This window comes from Cynara cardunculus, assembly GCF_001531365.2.
Source record: "Cynara cardunculus var. scolymus isolate 2C chromosome LG 16, CcrdV1, whole genome shotgun sequence".
In the NCBI taxonomy this organism is placed as follows: domain Eukaryota; kingdom Viridiplantae; phylum Streptophyta; class Magnoliopsida; order Asterales; family Asteraceae; genus Cynara; species Cynara cardunculus.
Genome location: NC_037543.1, coordinates 17,596,396 through 17,623,726, shown reverse-complemented (window position 1 = coordinate 17,623,726; position 27,331 = coordinate 17,596,396). Strand labels below are relative to the sequence as shown.

The following is a 27,331-nucleotide window of genomic DNA, read 5'->3' as shown; positions in this document are numbered from 1 at the left end:
ATTTAGTTAATATATGATTATATTTGTTAATGTAATAAATGTGTAAATAAAAAATAAAACAGTAAGGATATAAAATAAATTATATGACTAATTATAAGGGTGTATAATGTAAATGTTTGGTTATTTGGGGAAAAAGATTCCTAAGATAGCTAAAAAGTTAAATCAATTTAAATTTCCCTTTTTTTACTATAAAATAAAAAAATTAATTTAATTTATTAATTAATTTAATTGTATTTGTTTACACAAATACCCGACGATTTCCACTCGTTAAGACATAGAGTCCACTAAACATATCTTGAGTTGGTGCGGGAACATGAACAGATCCAGTGGAGACGAAGTGAGGCTTGTAGCTCAAAGGATTACTCACTGGGTAAGCGGGTGAAAAGTTCAGATAACGAAAAAAAAATGGTAAATACTACTAAATTGTTGTAAATGCTGTAAATGACATTATGTGGTATAACTAAGTTGTTGTTGTATCGTTATGCAAACTTTCCTTCGAGTCCTTCTTCGTTTCCTAGTATGTTCGTTTATATAACATATTGTAACCACATATTTCCATATGAATTCACTGAGCTTTATAGCTTACTTTTTAGTGGTTTTAATTTTTCAGGACAAGTTGATAAAAGTAAGAACAGGGTCAGTTGATCGATTAGGGATTGACGTGTAAAGCCTGCTTTTGGTATAGATATATATGTTATTCTTTTGGGTTGTATATAGTTTGTATGTTCCGGGTAGACATGTCCCCGATGATTATGTTATGATTTGTTATGTAAATATTTAGCTTTAAATTATGTATTTTAGGTTGTAAATCGTTATCCCGTATTTTGAGGTTTTTTCAAACTAAATTAATTTAATTATGGTTCAATAAATGTTTGTTATGTAACCACGGTGTTACATAAACTTCCCCCCCCCCCAACCCCCTAAAGCCGCCCGCTTGCACGTGAGTCTATGAATAGTTGCTCCTGGAGTAGCCAAATAAGGCTTAGTTGATTGTATTACCACAGAGTCAACTCTTGTCTAAGTATGCAACTCGTGCGTAAACCCATGCAGGTATATAACCGACTTGTAAACTCACATGGTTCTATATGATAAACCCACACAGTTCTAACAAACCTTATATCATTCAAAGTCATAAAATTTAGGGTGTTACATGCATGAATATGTTAAAATTAAGGTCATGATGATAAACATGGGTAAATAAAGGTAGTTGAATGTAGATGTAGGTTAGAGCTGTTCACGGGCAGGATTAACCTCTAGACCCGTCCTGTCCGGTTCGCTAGAAAAGCAGGTTTGGATTACCATTTTTGAAGAAATGGACGAGCCTGGACCGACTTGTTAAAATTAATGGATGGACATGGGCAATGGGAAAAAAAATATTTGGGCAGGCTCGCAAGACCCATTAATATTTTTATAATAATTAACTTTTATAATTAAAATTTACAAATAAATTTGGAGATTCTTAATACTTATCAATTCATACTTAATTATGACTCATGATAATAACATTCTTTAAAAATCTTAAATTTAAAAATATATACCTGAGTTGATCTTATTTAGTCATTTTCTTTATCGATACTTCATATTTAGCGGACAATTTCTTTCTAAAGTACGTATATTGCTATATATTTACATCAAATTTTAAGTTGGAAAATTGTTATGTAATTTGAATTATTTTACATAACTTGTGATTTTGTATAAGTTTTGTTTTCATAAAAATATAACAAGATTTTTAAGCTCGTTAGCCCGAGGCAAGCCCGATCCGTTTATAGGGCGAATATAGGTAAGTTTTGAAGCCCGTAAAAGCAGGCTTGGTTTTACCATATTAGACCCGCTGGACAAAAAAAAAAGGTTAAGCCCGACTCGAGTCCAACCCTAACCTGCAAATGATCAGCTCTAATATAGGTATATGAATGTTTTATTCATACATTCTCATCATAACTCTTATTCTCAGCAGAACCCAACCTTCAATATCTCCAAATTCATGTGAGTCATGAGCAAGTCGATTGAAGGGTTGCACCATCTTTACCTCTAATATGAGATGTTACTTTGATCGTAGATTTTAATATTTTTTTACTTCATCAGAGGCTGGAGGGAATTGTAAGCTTCGTTTAGTAACGAGCATCCTTTAAAGGAACATATTGTGGATGCTTGTTTTTATTCAAGTCAAGACCAACTCTATTTGGAATTCCGTCAATTATTCGTCTATCAAAAAAATTAGCGAATTTGGCCAGTCGGGGGACCTGAGAGGCGGTAGTTTACCAACCCCTTTTTTTTGCGTCAAAGATCTTACCATTTTCGAAGGAATTGGAAAAAGTATTAACTCAGTCGAAGTACAGAAGGAAATATCAAAGTTTGATCGCTCCCTTCATCTTGATTAAGCTTGGAGAGATTATGGTGTTATTATCAATTGGTTGGATGTAGATTGATCATTCGAAAAAACAACTACAAATTTCACCTTTATATATGCATCGAAGAAAACGAAATGGTGGAAGGTAATATGGAATTATAGCTGGCTCATAATGAAGCATTCTTTATTCTTAAATCTCTCAATCGGGAAAGTACTGAAAATAAAATAACGACAACTGGTTTTAAATGATTTGTTGGGCAGGTCGAATTCAGATAAGCTTATTCACTAACTTGATGAATGGTCCTCATAGCATTCATTGACTCCTGATGCTAACGCTACCTCATATATTAGCCATCGTTATCGAGAGGTAAGATGTCTTTATAAGTCGTCTTGTTTGAAACCGTCTTAAAAAATGTGTATTCCAACGCATCTAATGTTCTTTTAATTAGTGAATTACTTTTATAGCCCTCATCCTTAAAACTTTGTACCAAAATAACCCTTTAGGGTTTCTTTGGTCCCCAAATTCCGTCAAGATTTTTAAAAGAATTTGAATGTTCAATTCATTTCATTTTCTTGTCACGTTTGGCTCAGATAAATTAAAGGGAAGAATTCAGTTTCAAAAGAAATCCCCAAATTACAACGTTGGGATGAATTCGTCATTATATCTAGTTGTGTAATTAAGTTTTGTTTTACCAGTTCAATGCGAAAAAACGAAATTACCCTTCAACTAATCAAGATCCTTCTTATCATTGTTACTATTATATATTATATTTGAATAAATTTATCATTGTTATTAGGGTAATTTTGTCATTTATCATTATTTTTTACAGTCCAATTCATAATACATACAGTAAACAAAACAAGATGTTTTAATGAATTGAATTTCATTACATTCATCATTAACTAAATATATAATTAGATTAGATTCAATTCTAAATCACTCATTTTCTGTTTTTTTTTTTTTTTTTGACATATATCATTACTTCAAAAAAAACATTATCTATTCTAGACTTAGGTGTCGTTTGTCAGCCACTTACCCGGTAAGCACTTATCGGTAAAATTCAACACTATCACTTACTTATCAGGTAAAATTTTAATCCGCCAAAACGACATTGTATACAACAACTTACCCAATAAGCGCTAACCATGTTAAATGTCGTCGCTCTCACTTACTGGATAAGACTCTTGGTCCTTGCTTCACTCTTATCGGGGTAAGATTCTTGGTTCTTAACATATTTATCTAGCAAAGTAATGTAACTTAGTAAATACTTACCTGGATAAACGATTGGTAAACGACCATTTATTAAATAAAGAATACCAAAAAACATCAAAAAGCTAACTTTTGTAACCATTAGTTCATTTTTAGTCTTGTAACAAAATCATCATACTTGGCAAAAACACGTATGTTTTACAAATCACAAGATTTTGACAATTGCGATAAGAATGTTGACACAAAATATCAAACATGATACTAGAAAAAAGGGTATACGTGCAAAATGCACATACTTCCATTTAACTAATTTTAACCGATAATTTAAAAAAATATATTATGAAAAATATATTCTTAAATGACATCTTAAAATATATATTTTCCGACCATGTATTTATAAATAGTCATGTTTCAAACCATATATAGAGGAAGGTTTAAGGGAAAATCTCAAAAAAATAAAACACTGAAAAATACCTTGATAACCGTTTATCTGAACGGTATATACATGGAATAATCATGTATCAAACCATACACACACACACACACACTAGAAATGTACTCGTGCAATGCAGCGAGATACATCTTGATGTTTTTTTTTCTTTAATAAAATATAAATTTGAAAATATCATAAAAATTTGACAAAAATATATCGATATTAACGTCAAATTAACTATTTAAAATTCTTCATTTTTTGTGTAATTTTTAATTCAATTTTTTTTATCATAATTCAATTTAGCTTCAATAACGAAGTAATTTATATTTGTTTTAATAATATAATTTTCTTATAATGATAATAATTAATTATTTTATTGGAACTCGATAATTATCCTAATTATATTTTAGATTATTTATATTTTAAAATAAGATGTTTATCCTCTATTTGATTATGTTTATTCGCAGTTAGTTACACGAATTCAAACATAGAACTTTAATAAGTTGTACTTGTGCATAATTTACTTGTAATATTGAACTTCAAGTAATATGCATCAATATACGGTACTGCATGCATAAAAAATGGGTTTTAAGAGTTTTTTTTGTCAAATGCTTTATAATATAGTATAGATATATATTGAACGTTTGTTTTTTAAAATAACCTTGAGTCAAAATCATTCCATTTTAATAGCTCAGTTGTTAAATGGATGTGCTGACTTTGTCCATATATAAGTAGGTCTTGGTTCGAGTCCAGGTCTCCCACTAGTCTCAGCCGCTAATTGAGTCAAAAAATGCCCCCCACACATTGGTGTCCTTAGATACCAGTTCCATTTAAGACCTGGTGGTTGGTTAAAGTCATCTGTAATCAGCTTTTTTTTACCTAAATATTATCTGATAATAAAAAAGAAGTAATGAAAAGGTTGGAAAGGGTATTATCAAAAATGGTTTAGGAGGATTAATCATAGGAGAGGGGCCACTAATTCAGTGGCTTAAACTCATATGTAGAATTTGTTGAAATATGCACATCCTCTTGACAATCTACACCACCTCATCCTTGCTGTTTATTTTGGAGGTAACGTAGAGATGGATAAATCTACCTTACCACCATCCAAATTTACCAATTTTCTAACTTTTATTTCTCTAATTATATTTTTTTTAATAGAAATATCTATTTAATAATACTTTTGATGATTTTTTTTATTAAATATGGGTTAATTAAATTGTTGTGTAAACGCCAGATTCAGATTCTAAACTCTGCGTTACCATTGAGTGAAGCAGTTAGAGGATTAGCAGGTGCCAGTTGTAGATTCTGATTATGGGTATGGTGATTTGTGCTGACTTGGAAGGGTAACTGGTTCATTCGTCTTGACCAGGGGTAAGGACAGGGATGACGAACCTCTCCCCAATCCTGTTGTGTTTTCATCCCTAATTGGGGGCGATTGAGAATGTTAAGAATAACGTCGCATTTTAAACAAATTTTGTTGATATGGTACAAGAGTTTAGAGTCGGGAAGTCCCCCATAATCTAACGTATAGGGGATAGGGTGGGAGAACATGGAACGACATATATCTTTGAATACGTATTTATTATCATTTAGTGCATTTTCTTTAACAACTTTTAAAAATCTTTGTGCACCGACTTTCTACATGCTTTCTAAGATACATACGCATGTAACAGTTCGATATTTTCCATCGTCTACGTCAATTATAGTTATTTTCATTATGAATAATCGTGCTTTAATTTCGTTGCAAATAAGTTATTATTCATATGGAAATATAAAGTCTGATATATTTTATACAGAAATTCAAAAGCAGATTTTGTTTGAGTTTATATATGTGTGCATTTATGTGTCAAGATCATTATTGACTTTTGCATTGATTATCAAAGAGACTAAAAAAAACCAAATTTAAGTTCTTTTGAGAAATGAATATAAATCTCTTTCGTAATGATTTTGATCGTGATGTTAGGCTCACATGTGTTGTGGTTATCACTAGATCGTGAAAAGTGGATGGTTGTGAACATGTGGTTCGTTTAAAGATTTGCTATGTGAAAACCCTGTTGAAATATTAGGGCTCAAGGACGAACTTGTTGGTGTTACTTGACTATGTGATATGATGTCTAGAAAAGATAAACGATGTTCTGGAACCGTAAAATACGTGTGAAGCTTTTGGACACATCAAGTCTAGATATATGTGAAGCTTTGTGTGCAATGAAGTGCTACAATTTGAATTAAGATTGATGGTGTGTAAGGTTTCAAAGTATGAGAGTTGATTATGAATGTTGCCTTCACGAGTTGACGGTTTGTTGAATCCAAGAGATTAACTGAGCCACTGACTATTTTGCATGGGTGCTCGTGTAAAGTTGTTTATGGTCGGGTGTGAGAGCCAATGAAGGTTGTTAACTTCGACAAGACTATGTTGCATCTATCACAATTCAATGACGACCGTGATGAAATGACCATGAGACTGTATTATGACTTTCTTGGTAATCAATGTAAAGACACAACAAAAACAAGAGCTTCCAACAGTGGATCCTCAATACAGAAATATGCATAAACTGAATTTGAATTAAAAAAATGTGTTTTACAACATAACAATTAGGGAGCATAATTGGGCCGTTTACCAAACACTTATCCGATAAGTGTTTATCAAGTTACATTACCTTACTGATGAATATGGGAAGAATTAATAATCTTACCCGGTAAGAGCGAAGATAAGGACCTAGAGTCTTACCCGGTAAGTGAGAACGACGACTCTTACCATACGCTTACCGAGTAAATTATTGTATACAAATCGTTTCGTGGACTAAAATTCTACCCGGTAAGTAAGTGATAATATTGAATTTTGCCGATAAATTCTTACCAGGATAAGCGTTTGGTAAACGGCCCTTAAATGAAAATTTTGAATCAAAAACTAACCTAAATGAAAAAAACGTTTTAGTCCTAATATGATGTAAAAAAAGTTATTATAGAATGAAAACAATATTTATCGAGTAAACTACATGTTTGGTCCATGTATTATACAATTATTACGAGTATGGTCCCTAATTCTTTTCACATATATGGTCCATGTAGTATGCATTTTGTTGCCAAATAGGTCCATTACCCTAAGATTGTCGATTTTCTCTCTGTTAGTCCACCCAAATACTCCGCCATTTTGTCTTTTGTTACATCAACTGTTTACTAAAAAGACGAGTTCTTGTTCTTCACGACATATTATACAAACAAATGGAATTCATTATTCCTAAATCACTGTAACGAAACTCATTTATTTTAAATAAAAGACCCTAAATTAAAGTCAGAAACAAGAAAACCCTCAGAATAAAAATGAAAATCCCTTAATTTGAAGGTGTATGAGTTCGATGTAGATGTAGAAACTGATGTAGATGCAAATGCAAATGCATAAGCAAAAAACCTAGAAGTTCATCAACATATAAACGCATAAGCGAAACACAATGAAGATGTAAAAGCTAGAAGTTCAAAACCCAGAAGTTCATTAACATCAACATACATACCAAAAAGTTCTACCATTCGAAATCCAAACTCACTAATATCAAGATCCATATCCATACATCCAGTTACGCATGGGAATTGGCCTCGATCTGTCGGGGAACCCGGTCCACCCACCCCTAGTCGGGGACAGGGATTCCCCGTTTAACCGGGTCTCGGGGACGAGATGGGGATCCACGTTTGACTCAAACCGGGGATGGGGACGAGGACATGTATCGCACTCCCCACCCTGTCCGCCACTTTACTTGTATATATATTAATTAATAAATTATATTATTTATTATTTATTTCTATTAATTTGATAATTGGTAATTTTTATTTCAATATATTTTGGATATTATTAGATGTGGTTTTGGATATTATTCGATATGTTTTGGTACATGTGACGTTAACTTTTTTAGATTAAGTTTAATTTCTTTTGGTTTTTGATTTATTAATTATTGACGGTATATATATATATATATATATATATTGTATTAAATTAAATTCCTTTTGATTTTAGGTTTATTAGAAATATGTGAGATTTAAACATGTGTGACGTATCACATATTTGATCTAGAAAAACTTACACAAATGGAAAAAAAATCCTCGTTTCCTCGTTGGGATCCCCGTTCCCCATTTTGGAAACGGGGATAGAGATGTGATGAAATTCCCCCGCGGGGATGGGGACGAGGACAAAGATGGGGGGATTGGGGTCCTCGTGACCATCCCCGACCCATTACCATGCCTACATCCGGTAAAACCATTCATGAATCGAGCAACTGAAATAAACATGCTCCACCTCCGTTTTTGTGCTTCATGATGCTTATGGGTTGAGACCTACGTCACTAGAAGCAAATTGGAAAATGGATGGTGGGAAGGGGGAGGGTAAAACTTGAGACCCATATTTAACTTAGGTGGCGTTTGTTTTTTAAGAGGTGCTGAAGTCTGAAGTCTGAATTCATTTCTGAATTTTAAGAGGTGGTGCTGAAGTCTAAAATCTGAATCAGTCAAACTATTTGTTTTTACGTCTGAAATCTGAAATCTGAATCATCGAAGATTACCTTTATTTGAGAGTTCCAGAAGATCGAAGAACACCAATCGAAGCTTGAATCGAGCTAAGGGACGAGACAAAAACAGAGGGCGAGAGCGGATGTATGAAGAACACCAGCTTCAATCGATGAATGGGACGAGAGAGATCGAGATGTATAAAGAAGCAGATCGAGAAGAAACCAAAGAGAGATCGAGAAGATTACCAGAACACCAGCTTGAATCTGCGATGTATGAAGAACACCAGCTTCAATCGATGAATGGGACGAGAGCGGATGAGAGCGACGTAAAGGAGGCGGATGAGAGCGACGTAAGGAGGCGGATAAACAAATAAGAGGTATTAAGAGCTAGGGTTACCACTTAAAAATTCAGAGGAAACCTTATGAATTCAACTCTTAATTTGGGGAAAAAAACAAACGATCTGAAAGTCTGTATGTCTGACCGATTCAAACATAAGAGGAAATTAAGAGGCAAATTTTAAAAAACAAACAGGTCCTTAAGCACTAAAAAACCAAATTTATAAATGAACTCAAATAAAAGAAGGTAAAGAAAATTACAGACATTACAGATAAATAAAGAGTGTTTGAAGTTTAGGATTTTGATTTTGAAATTGATTTTGTTTTCACCATTCACATAAAAATAAAAAAATAAAAATAGAGGTATATAAAAACTAAAAGGATGTATAAAAAGACAAAATTGACCCTCATGTACATGGCACTTGGGGTCATTTAACAAAATGCATACCATATGGACCATATCTATAGGTTTTTTTTTCACTTTAGGGACCATAGTTGTCATTACTGGTATACCACAGGGGCCAAACATGTAATTTAACTTTATTTATTTTGATAAAAACATACAAATTGTTTTTAAATTTTACCCTAATTGGGAATCTCCTTGTTTGAAAAGGGTACCCTAGAAAAAGGTGAGTAGGTCATGACCATAAGACCATGACAATTTTATTAAAAAATGAAAAATGAATATTCGAAGGGCAAATTTGTCAGTTTAAATTTATACGGAACACCTTTTGGCATCAAGCTGAGCGCCTCAGCGCGTTAAAAATTCAAAAATAACCCAAACGCCGGTAACTTAACGCCGTTAACTTATCCACTATATATACACCCTTCCCCGTCAGATACAATAATAATTACTCAAAAAAATCTAGAGAGAGAAATTGCTTGCGAGTTCAAGAGGAACTGTTCAGGTTCTTCGCAGATCAGACGCAGTTATATGTAAGAATCTGGTTACATTTTTACTGTTTTTTTTGAATTTATGTAACTGTCATGCTTTGTATTTTGCAATGTTCTTGTAATTGTACAAGTATTTGGATTCTAATTAGATCTACATTACTGTTCCATTTTTGGAGGGTTCGAATTCCGGATCGGCGTTTTCATTTGGATATTTTCGGATTTTGCTTTCTGTTTAGGTTTGATATGGAAGCTTGTCACTGGAAATGTGATATTTCTGGGTAAAGTTTACTGTGAAATTATGAGAGATTGAGAGAATGTAGCATATTGGAAACAAACACAAGGAGCTTCCTTTTGGTGACCAGATAGAAGCATAAGAATCTTCGGATGTTGGTTATTGATGTAAATTTTTTGGCTATGAATTCTGATGGGTATATTGTCTTTTTTGTGGAGCTCTAGTAGTATTATTGGCTAATTGTATGAACTCAGAGGGTGTTTTTTCTTCTTCTGGAGTGGGGGTGTGGGTAATTTTGAAGCTCAAATGTAATTGGGTAAAAGGTGGATTCTGTAGTGTAATACTTTTAATAAAGCTCTCGACCTCTGAACTTGAGGTTTTCTTATTTAGATGTCTTCATCTATCTCCTCATCTTTGTGTGCGCATGTTGGGACTTGGGAGGGGATGGGGGGGATCCTTTCAGGCTTTCTATGAGTCAGTGATAGAACTACATAATATAAACTCACAAAGCTCATACACATCTATTTGCTTTTAGATTATGAATTTGGTTAAAAGCTCTTGCAGTTTTCTATAACATGCATGTTATGGTGTCTATGCCTTATCCTGAATTATGATGAGTTGAGTACCAAGACAAGTGTGGCTGATTACTACTTGTATGATTTTGGAATTCTGCTGTTTATAGTTATATATATGAAGTTATAATATTGATATTAGGTAAAAGTAGATTTTCCCTCTATATTGCTTTGCTTATCCAGTATTAGTGGAGCAAAATGTTGGTGCCTAATGATTCAATTTATTGTTGGATGACTAGGCGCATTTCTTTGTTTGGAAAACTGTTGTTGTCTGCCTTTTACTTCTAATATCTTCTAGACTGTACTCATTTTTGGATCCCTTCTCTACCATTTTTTGTATTTGGAAAGCATACGTACAAGCTCAGCATCTTGGATATCATGAGTGGTAGATTTTAATACTGTAGAAGGATGATGCGAGAAAGGAACGTTCATGGAAGAATGATACATGGGCATGATTTACAATTTTAAACTGAAGGTTCCCAGTTATCATGATTGATCTCGGGAGGGTAGAGAGTGCAACTAATGAATTTGTCTAATTGTTCATAATGAGATTGAAATGAATATGTTTAGATCAATCCAAATGAACACTCATATTGAAATTTAAGGATTATTCTTAACATGATGTTTCGGATCCCTCTTTTTTAAATTTTACTAAGCTTATGATTGTGCCACCAGCACATCTCTTCTGCTCTTGGATCAATGAAGGCATCATGATGGCTTTCTAACTACTTTCTACTACAGTCCTTAGGATTTCGTGTTTTAGTTTAACCTGTTGAGAAAAAAACTTGTATAACCAAATCACTCTATCCATTGTTCTACCGTATCAGTTGGTGCTACACCATACATAAAATATATAATAGTGCAGCCATTTTCTTAGTGGATATGATGCACTAAGTAGGTTTTGGATAAGTCGACCTTTAAAATTTTGATAACATAAAACATATTTTTGAGATATTATAAAATAACTATAATAACCAACATTGATTGAGTAGACCAGAGTAACTACACCTATGATGCTTAGATGGTCGTTGAGATGTACATTCTGTTTGTAACTCCACTGTCTTCTCTGCAGTCTAATGGGAATGGAGGTGGCTGATGTATGTTTGGACAAGGAGGCAGATTGTGTCATGATATATTCAAATGATCATTCTGGTGATTCAAGAAATGATACCACCAGTAACAATGGTTCATCAGAACCCAATGTTTCTGTCAATGGGAACTTAAAGCCTGATGTTCAGACAACAAATGAAGTTAAGGAGTTTGAAGTGGAGAAACGTGTTATTGAAGACGTGCAACATACGAAAGAACTTGGCCAAGTTCAAAGATGTGATGAAGATGACACATTGGACTGTGAAACCTGCTTGGTGAAGGAGAAGACGGCATCTGACACACCGCAAACAGAAGGCGAAAGCAAGAAGTTGAACACAATTATCAAACCTTCAACCAAATCTGCAGTTGGACATGCTAAAACAAAACACACTGTTCCACAGCCATTTGCTCTTGCTACTGAAAAGCGTGCTCTGTATGGAACTCGTCCTGTTGGTGCAGCACCCCAGGCTGGTAATCTTGTAGCCAAGTCATCTCATCCAAGCAGTTCTCCTGCCCAAGTTACAAAGAAAACAGCTGAGGTAATTTCCCAAGTTGAATATACATCTTTTTTTCTTACAGTATTGTGGCTTAATGCCATTAAAATTCATGTTGTATCAAATGCACATTTTCCTATCTTTAGAACTTGGTTGTTGGAAAACAGCCTAAAACGTGGGTCTTGCTCACCCTGGGATCTATGATAAAATGTAGAATAATAAGAAAGAATGACGATGCAGGTACCAGAATTTAACCTTTAAGGTATATTAGCGGGGAAATGGGCTGACCCACCCAGAGAACCATAAAAGCAAACAAACATCAGGTGGAAATGTAAATACAAAAGATAGCATGTTGGTAGTTGGTTTAAGCTTTGAAAATGAAAAACCAAATGCTAAAAATCCATAGGAGCAGAGGTCCTCTAAATGATGTTTTTTTATGCAATCAGATAATCTTGCCTTCAGTAGGAAGATGGATAGAGGACGTAACAGTTTTATTCTTCTTTGGATGTGAGCCGAATTTGCCAGCTAGCCAGCTATCTTATTGTCCCGTCTTTGCACATGGTGTACAAATAATCCAGGAAGAATCATATGCTTTTTATGCCTGATAGACCATATACCAAAAACATTAGCCAATGGTGTTGGAACTGGGGGGCATGAGTGCCCTCTTCTATCACACCCTTCCAGCTTTCACTAAATAATCTTGTATATATGTTGTAATCATTTATTTAAGAATGCGAAGCATGTCAATGTACAATTTTAGTAGAGCAAAGCAAAAGGCTCATATTGCTTTGTCATGGACATATCAAAAAGTTATAGTGGATACTCCCTGATATTGTATCAATTTGATACAAGATCAGAAGCATGTGTAGTACTGAGCTTCTAGCTTTTCCATTCCCTTGCAGATAGTCCCACCTTCAGTAGCGAGGAAGCCTTTGCAACCAGATAACAAGAAGCATCCGGATGAAGATGATTCTTGTTCTGTCGCATCCTTGTATCCATATCTTCAATTCCGCTTTCTTTTTGTTCTTTTGCTTATTCTTTTTTGCATTTGTTTTAGTCCTTAACAACACAAAGTACTGCTGCATCAGCAAGAACTGTAACGTCTAAGCCAACTTCTGCATCAGCTCCTGTCTTCAGGTGTAGCACACGCGCAGAGAGACGGAAAGAGGTAAATATTTCGTTAACTCTTGCATGCTAATATCTCTTACAGATACTATCAGAATGTTAACTGCACATATGTTCTTCATTTTGTGTTTATTCACATCAGTTTTATTCCAAATTAGAGGAGAAACAACAAGCACTGGAGGCTGAGAAAATTCAATGTGAGGCAAGGACCAAGGTACACATCTATGATTTTGTTAGTTATAATTTGTTTTCTCAACTCTCTTCTTTATGTCATGTCAACCCAAAGTTTATGCTTGTCTTTTGATTTGCCTAATTGCCTTGGGTTTTATATTTAATAGGAAGAAAAAGAAGCAGCTCTCAAGCAATTGAGAAAGAGCTTGTTATTTAAGGCAAACCCAATGCCAAGCTTCTACCACGAGGGACCACCACCAAAGGCTGAGTTAAAGAAGGTAATCCATAAATTATTTAGTTTTTCATGTATTTGTTTACACACTTGTTTTACAAGGATAATGAAGGTGAAAAGTTGTATACATTTGCAAAAATGACAATTAGTAACATTTAACACTAGCTACAATTGTGCTTCCATGAGGTTCCCCTTAGGTTTTATGATTTTGATTTTGCTTGGTTCTCCTGTAGTTGTAACGGTGTCTTATAGCATGACTACAGGTTGTACACCCACCTCTTTGCCTACACAATTACCATATTTGTTATTACTTATCTTATTCTAAGCAGTTATCATACTCCAAAATTGGAATCGCGATCAAGGCTGCTATTTGCTATAGCAGTTGGTCATTGTGGTGGTATAGTGAAAAAATTGTGGCTCGTGCAGTAAACAATATATATATATATATATATATTATGATTAACCTGGATATCCAACCCGCTATGCGGGCCGACTAATCTCAGGGCGACCACCTGCTTTGCAGATAGCCCGAAGTCACCGCATTTGAACCTCCGTGGCCACAAGAGGATTTTTTTATTCATCCTTGGATTTGAACCTGGGACCTCCTAGTACTTTTGACTTTTGGAGCCAAGCTCAAACCAATCAGGCACCACCCTTGTGGTTTAAAAATATATTTTTGGGATCAGCTATAATGGTTTATGCTATGTTTTGCGTTATATGCAATACTTACTATGTTATACATGCAATACATATAATATAGTAATATTCAACAGAAGCATAAGTTTCAACAACAAATTATATATATAATACTTATCTAGTACTTAATAATATATAGAGATTAGTCTAACCACGAACTGTCCACCCATCCACCATGAAACTCAACATTCAACAACAGATTAAACCACTGTTCTAAGCTTTTTGAAGTAAAAATATAATTGTTTAAGCTTTTTATGTGAACCATGTCGTAGAAAAAACTAAAAAGTACAACTGTTTCTAGAAAGCACCAGTTAGACGCATACTAACTTGTATGTTTCTGGCCAAATTTAGTACGATAGGATTATACTGTGTAAACTTACACTAATCGTATGCTTTGTATCCTTCTTCTGCCTTCTAGCCAAAATAGTATAAGGCTGAAGTGAGGCATATAGTTTGATTTGTATTCTTCTTCAACGGCCAACTAGGGCAAAAACAACCTTCTTTCGCTCTTCGACAATAACAAAACTTTTCTTCCATAAGCAGCCAGAGTTTATGACAGTTGATAGCTACAACCTTCTTCCATTCTTCGACAATGACAGTTGACCTGGGCAGCAACAACCATTCTTCTATTATCAGCAAGAGTGCATGACAGTCTACAAGCTTTTTTCGTTCTTGACAATCAGCAGTCAGCCTAATAACACTTAATGGTCTAATGATCGTGTATGGTATGTCTCTGTCTTGCTAAACAACGACGATGGCCCATCAATGCCTCGTGTCACTAAAAATTCCAAACATAAATAGTGGGTTTCACACTGCTGACCGAGATCCAAAAAACAGTGGAATTGCAGCATATCGTGCCGCTATTAGCGATATCGCAGAAATGGTAACTGATATTTGGTTGGTGACTGCTAACTGCATCACCACTGCTATAGTGACACGATCAACTACCTTATCTAGGGTAAATCGCATAAGAATCTTGAGAGTTAGCTAGAGTTTGCATCTTTACCCAATTTCTTGTTCTTAACCGTCAAGACATAGTCTTTCAAGTTCTAGCAACGTTGCACCTACTGACAAATATCAAACCTTCTACTTCCTTCTAATTGAAGGACTTAAGATAGTTGCAACTTTTTACACAAGAAGCCAAAGACAAGAAGTCCAAGGGTAGCACATTTGACGTCCGTGCTTTTTATAGTCCATGCATGACAGTGGGACATCTCTTTAAAAAAAACAAACTAAACCAAACAAACCCAATATAGGGTAAAAGATGTATGCAGATTTTTCTTTTTACCTTAAGAGGTAGATGCTGTCTTTGAGAAGACCCTGACTTGTGAAAAAGATTTAGGAAGCTTAGCTAGGACCACAATTTTGCTAAAATATTTTTGCAGAATTAGAAAAATTGCAAAGAGTGGTTTGAGCTTGAGCTCCAAAGGTCAAAAGTGCCTGGAGGTCCCAGGTTCAAATTCAAGGAGGAATAAAAATCCCCTTGTGGCCACGGAGGTTTAAATGCGGTGACTCCGGGCTACCCACAAAGCAGGTGGTCGCCCTGAGATTAGTCTGCTCGCATAGCGAGTTGGATATCCAGGTTAATAAAAAAAAAGAAAAAAATTGCGAAGAGCCTGAAACATTGGAAGAAATTTGAAGGCGCAAAGACAGGTTGGACAAGGACGGTAGAGACTGCTAAGCCAACCAGACCTACTAAAAAGCACACAAGACATTCCAAAGATCCTCCTTCTATCTATCCTATGGCTCGCAAGCTTATTTGTCACTCTCTACCCTCTCCCCTTCGTAGCTGCATGAACTACTGCCCCGTTCTCTACCCCCTTATCCTCCTCCAGGGACTCCTATCTGACGTCATGTCCTCAAATAGTACTAACGTCTCCATGTCCAGTTTCAGCTGCTCATCCCATGCTGTTCTTGCCTGCCTCAACTCCTCACCCACGACCTTGACACTCTCTACCCTTCTAAGTTCTAACCAGTGTCGTGTCTCGTGTGAATGTGCCCAAACAACCACAGTATTCCTTCCTGGAACATATCTTGAAAGAAAAATATCCCATGACATTTATATGAGACGTATGGGTGGGTGAAGATTAATGTGGGAGGAAGTCGTCAAGAGATATTTGATCCATCAGGACACACTTTGCTTCGCTACAGGTTGCCATGCTTTCACTCTAATGCAACTAATACTGGAATAAACAGGCTTATTGATGATTTTGATATCCTTTCGACACATATACAAGAGTCTCTCCCCGCCTCTTGCTCTCTTCTTTAAACACATACATTATTTTTCACTGATATTTTCATCCTCGTCCTCTCTCCCTGTCTTTATGCTCTTCTTTCTACATTCCTCTGTTAAAAAAAAACACATTTTAAAGCAAACAAGGACACCACACTAGTCACTAGATTAGCCAATCCTATTTCCTTTTCCAATTTGTAAACTTTTGCTTCTATCTATACATATATAATCTGAAATGAGGTCTTGCTGGTGTGGTGCAGTTTTCTTGTGCTTCTCTGTGGTTCTTTTCTTCCTAGGTTCAGTTTATTTTTGTATAGAGATCTGGGGGTGTGTCAGTGCATTATAGATGATGTTGTGTTATGGAGATGATATAACCTCTGGTGTTTAGTGGGTCTGGCGGCTGTCTCATGGAAAGCTTTTATGTTGTGTTGCTAGAGTTTGAATTTGCGATTCTAACCTCGACATTTGAACAAGTAAACAACTAACTACTGACATTAATCACCACTGCAGACGGTAAAAGTGATGCTCCTCAGGCATGGCTTATTGTAGGAACTTGAAATTTAACCAGTAATTGATGGCAATCTTACCTCACCAAGGAATAGAAAGTTCAAAGTTTCAGTTCAGAAAGAGTAAAAACAAGGTTTGAGAATTTGAGTAGGCCAACTATGAAAAAGGCACACAGTTTTAGGATTGTGTAGTCATTACACTTTTAAATGGTTAAATGACAATTGTACCTTGATAGAGGTAATAAATAATTTCTCTATCTCATAATTAAGGGTGGAATTGGAAAGTAGACATTTATTTCGAGACAAACTAAAATAGAAATGTGGACACTTATTTTGGGACAAACTTAAATAGGAATGTGGATATTTATTTTGGGACAAACTTAAATAGGAATGTGGATATTTATTTTGGGACAGAAGAAGTAGATTATAACCTTTTAATCTATATTTGCTACTTTGTTGATTGTGATCATAAAAAGGAACATGGATGGTATTGAATTGGCCCCTACACGTTTCATATATTTTCAATAGAATACGTAACAAAATATGGTAAATGGTCGAACAGTTCTCTTACACTATATGTCTAGTCAAACGCTCCATTTCTCATAGAATGTATTTTAAGCAGTGATATGTAGCTGGAGTCCCTTTCTTTTACAAACCCAATAATTCGTACAAAGTTACAAACTAGTTTTCATGTGTTGTTTCATATATGAAAGAACACGTATGAAAATGCAGCGTTTATAAAACATTGTTTCATATGTGAAACTTCTTTTTCCACACACAATAGTCTTGAACGTTTCACATATCAAACAACATTGATAAACACTGCATTTTCACAAATGTTGTTTCATATGTGAAACAACACACGAGAACTGGTTCGTAAGTTTGTAAAATTTATTGGGTTTGTAAATGATTATCCGTCTACATAGCTGATCATATGTTAAAATATGTGTTTTGCTTCAATGACAGCCGCCACCAACTCGTGCAAAATCACCAAAGCTGGGCAGAAGGAAGAGCTGCAGTGATACAGCCGGTTTTAACAAAGGAAGAGGTGCACATGTCGGAGTTCGCCATAGTCTTGGTATCTACAGACAGACAACAAAACAAAAGGACAACATTAAGTTTCAGAATCATGACGGTATCGACAAAATCAACGAGGAAATGGAAGCAAACATCACCCAAGACTTTGATATGAAGATCAGTATGCAGTCTTGAACCTGTAAGTTTTCTAATTTATACAATCGCTATTGTATTTTTGTTTTAACTTTTATTTATCTCCTGCAAGTGATTTTCTTAACCTGTTTGTATTGGTGGTTAAATATCTATCATGTATGAAGTGTAAATTATATTGCAACCTGTGCTCTTATCTATGGATAAAATGTTGTACTGTTATATTGTAAATCCTGTTTTTCTCTCATAAAAGGACTGTTCTACAATATGTGTGTTACGATTGAAGACTTTTCTTTGAGCACTTAGGTCTACATAGGGGGTGTAAACGACAGAAAGGCTTGGTGGGCTCGAGTCATGTTTGTTTGACTATCATAACTAAGCTTCAACTTAGAGCATCCACAATAGAATAGTGGACTATTTCATTAGGGTTTTTTCTAAGGGCCTGTTTAACAATTGCTGAATGGTTTGGTGTAGAATGATTAAGAGGCTCTCATGATATAGTGCAAAATGAAATATAATTGTTTGGTAATTATGTACAATAAAATTAGGGCTCTTAATGGTTAAGGGAGATCCATGATACAAAATCATTCAGAAGGTTTTAAAACCATTAAGAGGCAGACTTTTTTTTGCCAAACAAGATTCACCTCTTGACGATTTAGAGGTTGCCTCTTAATGGAACTATTAAGAGGTAAACAAACAACCTCTAAGTTTCTCCCCCAAAAAGTGCGACCCACATGCAAAAAAAAAAAACATTGTTTGACCATCATATCTATGCTTTTTCTTGTTTGGAGTTTATTCACATGTCGAAGGGGCTGTTTACTAAATGCGTAATTACCAATTGAGCCATGACAATGACCCAAAATCTTACTCGGTAAGGTAAGAGGTATAACAAAGGGCGAGAATTTCACTCAACAACTAATGCTTTCTAGGTTTAAGACACCAGTAAATCTATTTTCATGGTGAAGAATGTTACATGATAAGGTAAATGAGTAATTTTTCTTGCTGATAAGTATTTATCCGGTAAGCGTTTGATAAACGACCCTTTTAAGTTAGCCAACCTCAAATGAGTCGAGTCCATTGAGCTTAATTAGCTTATACAACCTGTATTGTAATTATGTTTGTTTTTTTTTGCAAGGGTGTCCGGGCCAAAACCCGACTAATCTCCGGCAAATTTGGAGGCTAAACATGGCCCCACTTAAATGTCGCTAACACTCCCCTCCCAGGGTTCGAAGTCGGGTTCATGACTATGCCATGCCCAAGCCTTTACCACTAGGCTGGAAGGTCTTTTATGTCTAGTTTCGTATGTATTATGATCCAAGGCTTTAAACGGCCCCATAAGAGCCAAACTCATGTGATTGAAGCTTGGCAGGTCACGAGCCGAGCCCGGTAAGCAAGCTTGCGATGTGGTTGACCCAAATGAGTAGTTTTGTATGGCCGTAGGCAAGGTTCTAAATAGCCTAAGGTGTGATGACAAGGCCAAACCTTAAACCTTGGGAGCCATAGTGGGGTCATGCCGTTTATCAAGTCGTGACTTATGACGGCAAATTTCTATATCATATATAATATTATATACATGAACATATGTTTTCCTACTATTTTTCAATGAATCAATAATAGTAAACAATTTTAAATTAAGTTATATATCACAAACTAACAAAAAAGACTTTAATAAAGATAAATTAAATCAAATATCGTGTTACAAAAGCTGCACGTCACACCATGGCGTGTCTCAGGAGTAATGTGATTTTAAACACAAGTCTTGAATCACAGCAAATCATGACGACTGTTGAGGCAAGCGTTTTTTGAACATAGCATTGGTCCCATTTAAATCTGATAATATGTTGATATCTTACAAGAAACAATGACTACACAAGTGTGTTATGACCCAACTAAGAGAAAGTGGTCAAAGATCTTGTTTTAGGTTGTGATACATGCATCTTGAATTTTTATTTTTCAACATACTTTTATAAAAGTGGATTCTTTGCTATTCATAATACTCCAACTCGTTATACATCTGATACCCAGAAAAAATAGCAACTTATCGTTTGTATGTTACATACCGCAGGCGAATTTACAAGTTTTCAAATGATGAAAAAAACAGTACTGTGTATATATATTATATAAGATGATAAAGGTTCAAGGGGGAGCAAGAATTGGATTAACATGATGTTCGATTAGAGGTAATATGCAATTATTAACAAGACTGGAAATAGAATAAAACTGTTTTATTTAATAACTGAATTTTCATCCCAGATTAAGTTAAGGGAATGAAAATATATTTCCATTTTTATATTTATTTTCCCATCTAAATCAAAGAGTCCGTAAGAGTTAATTTTTTGTTATTCGTTGCTTAACGAATACCTAACAATGATTATAAGTATTATTTGCTTGAAGGAAGTCTAGCTATGGATGGAGGGTCATTTTCTTTCGATATCATTTAAGTGGTTGTCTTAAAAACCAAAAGTTGTACAAGTTAAAAGAGTCGATTATGACATAATCAAGTGTTTTTGAGTATTCTGAATTACTTTATGAAAATAACAAGTAGTTTTTATAATCATATATAATATTAATTATTTACAAAAAAAATTATGTTTCAGTTCTATTTATTATTATCTGGCTTAACCTATGTAAAAAACTATGAATTAATAAGTAAGGTCCTTAAAAAGAATTATTAATGATGGATGTTTTTTTTTTTTTTTTTTTTTTGTAAGGGTGTCCGGGCCAAAGCCGACTAATCCCCGGCAAATTTGGAGGTTAAACATGGCCCCACTTAAATATTGCCAACACTCCCCTTCCAGGGCTCGAACTCGGGTTCATGACTATGCTATGTCCAAACCTTTACCACTAGGCTGGAAGGTCTTTGACTTAATGATGGATGTTTTTATGGTTTCATTTTTATAACGGATATTGTCCATCTTATTAACTACGTCAATTAAGTTTCCGTTAGTGAGGGACAATTTTGTCTATTCACCCTTCTCTTCCTCAACTTTTATTTTCAATAATGAATTTGGTCATTCAAACTATTTTTTATTTTTATAACAAATTTAGTCCATTTCTTAATTTTCAATTTTAAAATTTTGTCTTTTTTTAATCAATAAAGTTTGATAACATAAATATATATCTTCTAAATATAACGTGTAAAATAATTAAATAATTTAAATTTTATCGTGAAATATTTTAACTCAAATAAAATATAATTTGGTCGCTCAAGGGGTGGAAGATAGCAATTTGGTTTTCTTTGTTAATGTTTATAATAATATATTAATATAATATAATAATATATTTATTCATTTTCTATTGACAATTAAATAAATACTAGAAAAAGGAAAATACCCCTCGAGTTGTTTGATAAAAGTTAGTCTAAGGGACCAAAAGTAAAACAAAATGACAACTACAGTGACCAAAATTATAATTAATTTAAAAGAAGGACGAAAGTTGATAGTGTATGACAACCTCAAGAACCAAAAGTATAATTTATTCTAAAATGTTTAATAGCAAAATCTAATCTTCAAATTTTAAATAATTTTACTCATTATATTTAGAAGATATATGTTTGTGCCACCAAATTTTATTGATTAAAAGAAAGGACCAAATCTTAAAAATGGAAGGAGAGAGAGAGAGAGAGAGAGAACAAATTTGTCATAAAAATGAAAAGTAGTTTCAGTGACCAAATTCGTTATTGAAAATGAAAGTTGAGGGAGAGGAGGGTGAATGAACAAATTGCCCCTTGGTAACAGAAACTTAATTAGCGGAGTTAGTAGGAGAACCATATCCGTTATAAAGCTAGTTATTGTCTATCATTAATAATTTTTCTTAGATACCTTACTCGTTAGTTATGGGGTGTTTGGGATTGCTTATTTGAAACAACTTATGTTTTTTTACAAAAGTGCTTATCAGTTTATTATAAGTTAGAATGATTTAACTTATTCAAAAACTTTTTATTACCGGTTTGACACTGGTATAAGCTGTTTATCCAAACACTAAAAAATGCTTATTACCGATACCACACCGAAATAAGTCAATAAGTTATTTTTATAAGCAATCCCAAATACCCGCTAATATAAACCACATACACCAAATTTGAATTTAACAAAAAGTATTGTCTTTGAATCAAAGTTAATATCACCAAATTTATGTAGTAAAAACTAGGTTGAATTATGCATTTGGTTCTTGAAGTTTACACTTTTTGTCGTATTGGGTCCCAAAATCAAAATAAATAAGAATTTGAGACCTTCGTTTGCATTTTTGCACTTCCAAAGCCCCTTTCTCTAACGAAATCAAAAACATTTCGTTAACCCAGTTAACTTTTGTCAGGGCATTTTAGTTTTTTCTACCTTTTTTTTGCCTTTATGTTATTAAAGAAATAAAGAACAAATTATATTTTTATTATATATACACACAAAACTAGGCAACCACCCTGCCAATCATCACTGCTCCGACCATCTTTCCCTTCGTCTCTGCAACTCCCTCCTCCTATCTAAAACCATCGTTCATCCCCAACTAGCTGACATTGTCTTCCTTCTTTTTTGATGAACTCCATCCAAACGATGACTGCTATAGAATTTGTATACTAAGCTAAACAAAATTTTTCCTTTTGTATATAAGGTTGAAAAGGGGATGGTTGTCTCAGAGGTTGGGGTATGGTTGTCTCGGTGCTACATGGAGGAGGAAAATGAAGGAAGAAAGGCTATGACATGAATCGATGGTGTCAAATGGTTCTTTTGGATGAGGGAGAGATGTCGAAGATGGTAAATTGTCGGTGAGTTATGGTCGTTGGAGATGGTGAAGGGGGTGGGGGATACCGGAGATGACTTACAGGGTTCACCGATAATTCACCACAAAGTTTTTCTAGGGTGGGGGATCACACTTCACATAGATGCGCGCGCGCGCGCACACACACACACACACATATATATATGAAAACTAATTGAAAAGGTAAAAACAAAAAAATCTCCTTAATTAACAATTTCTATTAACATAAGTTATCTTCAAGGACTCAGAGTGGAAAAATGCAAACTGTAAGTCCCAAAGTTGTATTTATTTTCAATCAAGGACCTATTGTAATAAAAACCCAAAACTACAAGGACCAATACATGTAATTCACTCTAAATACTACAAAATGTCTAAAAGACCCTTTTGCCCAAAAATGTTGTTTTTTATTTCCAAAAGCATTTTCCATATATATATATATATTACATGATCATGTTGTTGGTTGTTAAGAGGCTGAGAAGACTTTAGCTTAGGGTTCACATGCCATTTTTAACCCTTTTTTATACTTTAATTAGTCTACAAGATTTATCATATAAAACTTTTTTTAATTATTTAATATAAATATTAAATCGTTAGTCAATAAACATGACTTTAAAAAGTTATAACATATGTCATATCTTAAAGAAAAAACAATTTCAGATATTTTATCTGTATTTTATAAATCTGATTTATGTGTTTTTAAAAGAAAATATGATTTTCGTGTGTGTGAAAAGCATGATTAAGAAGGTTGAAACTTACATGTCTTTGAAGTGGTCCAAAGATGTTCTTCCCTTTTATCAACTTATTTAAGGGGCCATTCATATGAAACACAAAACACATATACTCTCTCATCAACGATTGAGGGGAATGTTGTCTGGTTCGAACCCATTTGGTTTAAACTCAAAATGGGCTCGGACCAGGCTTCATTCCCTCCAACGTATGAGAATTCAACATCCGTATTCGATTCGGTCATATCAGCAGAAGCTCATAAGAACTTGGCGTATCTACAGGTACTTACATGCATATGTTGGTAAAAGTGTAACAAGTGCTATAGATTTCACTTTTTATGATTCTGATTATCTTGAATGCTGGTTTTCAGTATACTGTTGCATAACCTTACTATGGACTCCAAAGTATTTTATATTTCCTGAGAAAAAGCTTTTAATAGATTTCAAAAAAAAAAAAAATCATGAGAATACTGTTATGCAAACTATAAAAAATGTGGTAGTCTAGAACCAGATATTGCATTGTAGATGTAGCCTGTTATTTATAATACTGTTGTAGTTCATCTTATTTTCATAATAACATCGTTATGATTTCCATTTTTATGTGATGGAAGTTATATCTTAAGAAACAAATTTTTAAGCTTTCCTTTTTATGATCTATTTCATAACTCATAGACGTATTTTCTTTACGAATCTGTCATATGAATTTACCTTCCTACCCCTTATTTCTTTTTTCCCCTTTGAAGTTTTGGATGTAAATTTACCTTCCTACCCATTATTTCTATTTCCTTATGAAGTATTGGATGTAAATTTACCTTTATATCCCTCATTTCTATTTTTCCTATGAAGTTTTGGAGTGTAAATTTGTCTTTCTACCTCTTACTTTTGTTACCCATTTGAAGTGTTGGAATGTGAATTTATCTTGTTGCCCTTGGACATCATGTTTCTTTGTTTCTACCAAATCCCTTGAAAGTTATGTGTAGAATTAGGAGCACCAAACAAACAAATAGCTTTAACTTTTCCACTTTTAGTAGTTGAATTAGTCATCCCAAATGGACTTTGCTTGTAGACAGTTGCAAAGAATATGAGGCAAACACCCTTCACTTTCTTATCTTTTTCAAGGGTAAAATGGTAATTACCATCTTCTTTGTTTTGTTTATATGATACATCACACTATAAAAAATTCACTACCTCTTGTTATGTATTTGTTGGAGCAGATTCCGTTAGAAATCTACGGTTGTATGAAAACCCAAAACTGTCCACAACGTGACATATCCATTAGAAATATGGATGTTTTATTAATCATGAATGTTGATTCATGAAAAATAACATGTACATATTCATCATCAGTGTGTGATTCATAATGAATATTCATCCTGAAGAGGGACACATGACGTGTTGTGGACTGTCCCGGGTTTTTAATCAACTGTGGGTTTCTAAAGGAACTTCCTTCTACAATTATATAACAGGTGTAATAGAACATTTACGGCCAGTAAACAACATTTATAGTTTAAGGCATTGCCTCATTCTTTACGATCAAATTTGACGAAAACGTTGAGATGTTCTTTATATATGTGAAAGAGTGTCAATTATAAAGTTTCATCGAATATTGATTAGACCATCCACATACGGCTTTCAAAGCCAATTGCAAAAGCAATTACAGAAAACTTTAGTTTGCCACATGGGATTTCATTTTCAATATTTGCAAGTCACTTTGCAATGCCACATGGCACCCACTTGCCTCCAATTTTCTTTTTCTTCTTTTAATTATTTAAATAAACTATTTTTATACAAAACAATTAATTTTATAAATTAGTAATGTTAATATATTTTTAATTACATTAATTATATAATAAATTAAATTATTTTAAACATTAAATTTTATAATTACATAAAAAATAATTAGAATGCATATATAAATAATTTATAAAATAGTTAATAAATGTTGTAGTGGGGACCACTTTTGAAAGTGTAGGTGACGTGGCACAGTTGAAAGTGTTGTAGGTGAATTGCAGGTGTGTGGAAGATAATTACAAAAGCTGATGTGGCACAATTGAAAGTGTAAATGGATTGCAGGGATGTGGATGGTCTTAGGTGATTTTTTTTTGAAAGACAACATGATTAAAAATAAAACGGAAGCAATACAATTGATATTAACTAGAAAAATATCGCGAGGTACAATAATTAGGTGCAAACTAAAGTGGTATGGTTAAAATAGGAAAATACGTAAACAACCAGATGTTCAAGTCGGAGGATAAAACGCTGCCTAAATCTGATAAACAATGACCCGATACTCCAAAAGGCAGCTTATCTATTAATTCGGGTTAATATTAATTTTAGCTGGTTAAATATGTAAAATTAAATAAACCCAACCAAAAAAATATCACAACCTTTTTATAACGTTTCATTTGAAAAAATAAATTTTGTTGCTTTGATATTTAGTATATTAATTAGTGAAAAGTATATAAGATCCTAACAAACTATTATATTTTGAGTGACCAGAAAGGTACCTGTGCAATGTAGTGTGATACATCTTCTTTTTAATGTTTCGTTTTATTTTTGTCTCTGTTGATATAACAAAGTTTATGTGGTTTTGAGAAAAATAATGTTTTTAATTTCGAATAAAAACAAATATGAAGATATCATAAATTTTTTAAAAAAATATATTGATATTAATATAAAATAAATTATTTAAAAATTCTTTTTTTTTACAATTTATTTAATTCAAATTTTTATTATAATTTAATTTAAGTTAGGTCTAATAGCAAAGTAATTTATTTTGGCTTAACAATATAATTTTTATAAAAATAATGATTTTGTTAAAACTCAATAATTATCCTAATTATATTTTAGATTTTTTATATTTAAAATGAGATGTTTATTTTGTATTTAATTATGTTTATCTACGATTAATTATACAAATTCAAAAAATGAAGCTTTAATAAGTTATAATTACGACAATTTACTTGTAATCTTAAATTTTAAGTAATATGTATTAATAAATAGTACTTTATGCATAAAAAATGATTTTTAAGAGTTTTATTAAATGCTTTATAATATAGGGAAAAGTTCAAAAAAACCCAATGGACTTTACTGTTTGGAACGATTAAACCCTTAAACAATTTTTTGGAACAAATAAACCCTTGGACTTTCTAAAATCTGTCAAAAAAACCCAATGGACTTTACTGTTTGGAACGATTAAACCCTTGGACAATTTTTTGGAGCAAATAAACCCTTGGACTTTCTAAAATCTGTCAAAAAAACCCAATGGACTTTACTGTTTGGAACGATTAAACCCTTGGACAATTTTTTGGAACAAATAAACCCTTGGACTTTTTAAAACCTGTTAAATAAGTCCTTGAACTTTACAAAACATGTTAAATAAGTCCTTGGACTTTCTAAAATATGTTAAATACATTTTGTTAGTGAAAAAGGTATGAAAAAACAATGGATTTTCATATTTTGAACGATCAAGTTCATAAATATTTTTTGAACGAAAAAAGTACTTACATTAAAAAAAACAAATATATCATTCTCATTACTATTCGTAAAATATACAAAAAATGAAACCAAAGCATAATAATCTGCATACACATTTTGGACATAATTTTACCAAAAGTTAAA

General features: G+C 33.5%; 1 protein-coding gene across 1 annotated transcript; it reads left to right on the top strand.

The window, feature by feature from the left end:
• The first annotated feature begins 9,680 nt into the window (after positions 1-9,680).
• Positions 9,681-18,496, top strand: LOC112529224 (protein WVD2-like 3). Its single transcript, XM_025140384.1, has 7 exons — positions 9,681-9,758; positions 11,593-12,148; positions 13,006-13,094; positions 13,178-13,271; positions 13,371-13,442; positions 13,567-13,677; positions 18,033-18,496. The coding sequence occupies exons 2-7, from the start codon at positions 11,597-11,599 to the stop codon at positions 18,276-18,278; spliced, it is 1,164 nt and encodes a 387-aa protein (XP_024996152.1). The 5' UTR covers positions 9,681-9,758; positions 11,593-11,596; the 3' UTR covers positions 18,279-18,496.
• Positions 18,497-27,331: the final 8,835 nt, after the last annotated feature.

Bases quoted from the DNA above. Each gene is read 5' to 3' on its own strand.
- LOC112529224 (XM_025140384.1), top strand. From the start codon at position 11,597: ATGGGAATGGAGGTGGCTGATGTATGTTTGGACAAGGAGGCAGATTGT. The intron at 13,272-13,370 runs GTAAATATTTCG...TATTCACATCAG, and splicing joins GCGCAGAGAGACGGAAAGAG to TTTTATTCCAAATTAGAGGA. The intron at 13,678-18,032 runs GTAATCCATAAA...CTTCAATGACAG, and splicing joins CAAAGGCTGAGTTAAAGAAG to CCGCCACCAACTCGTGCAAA.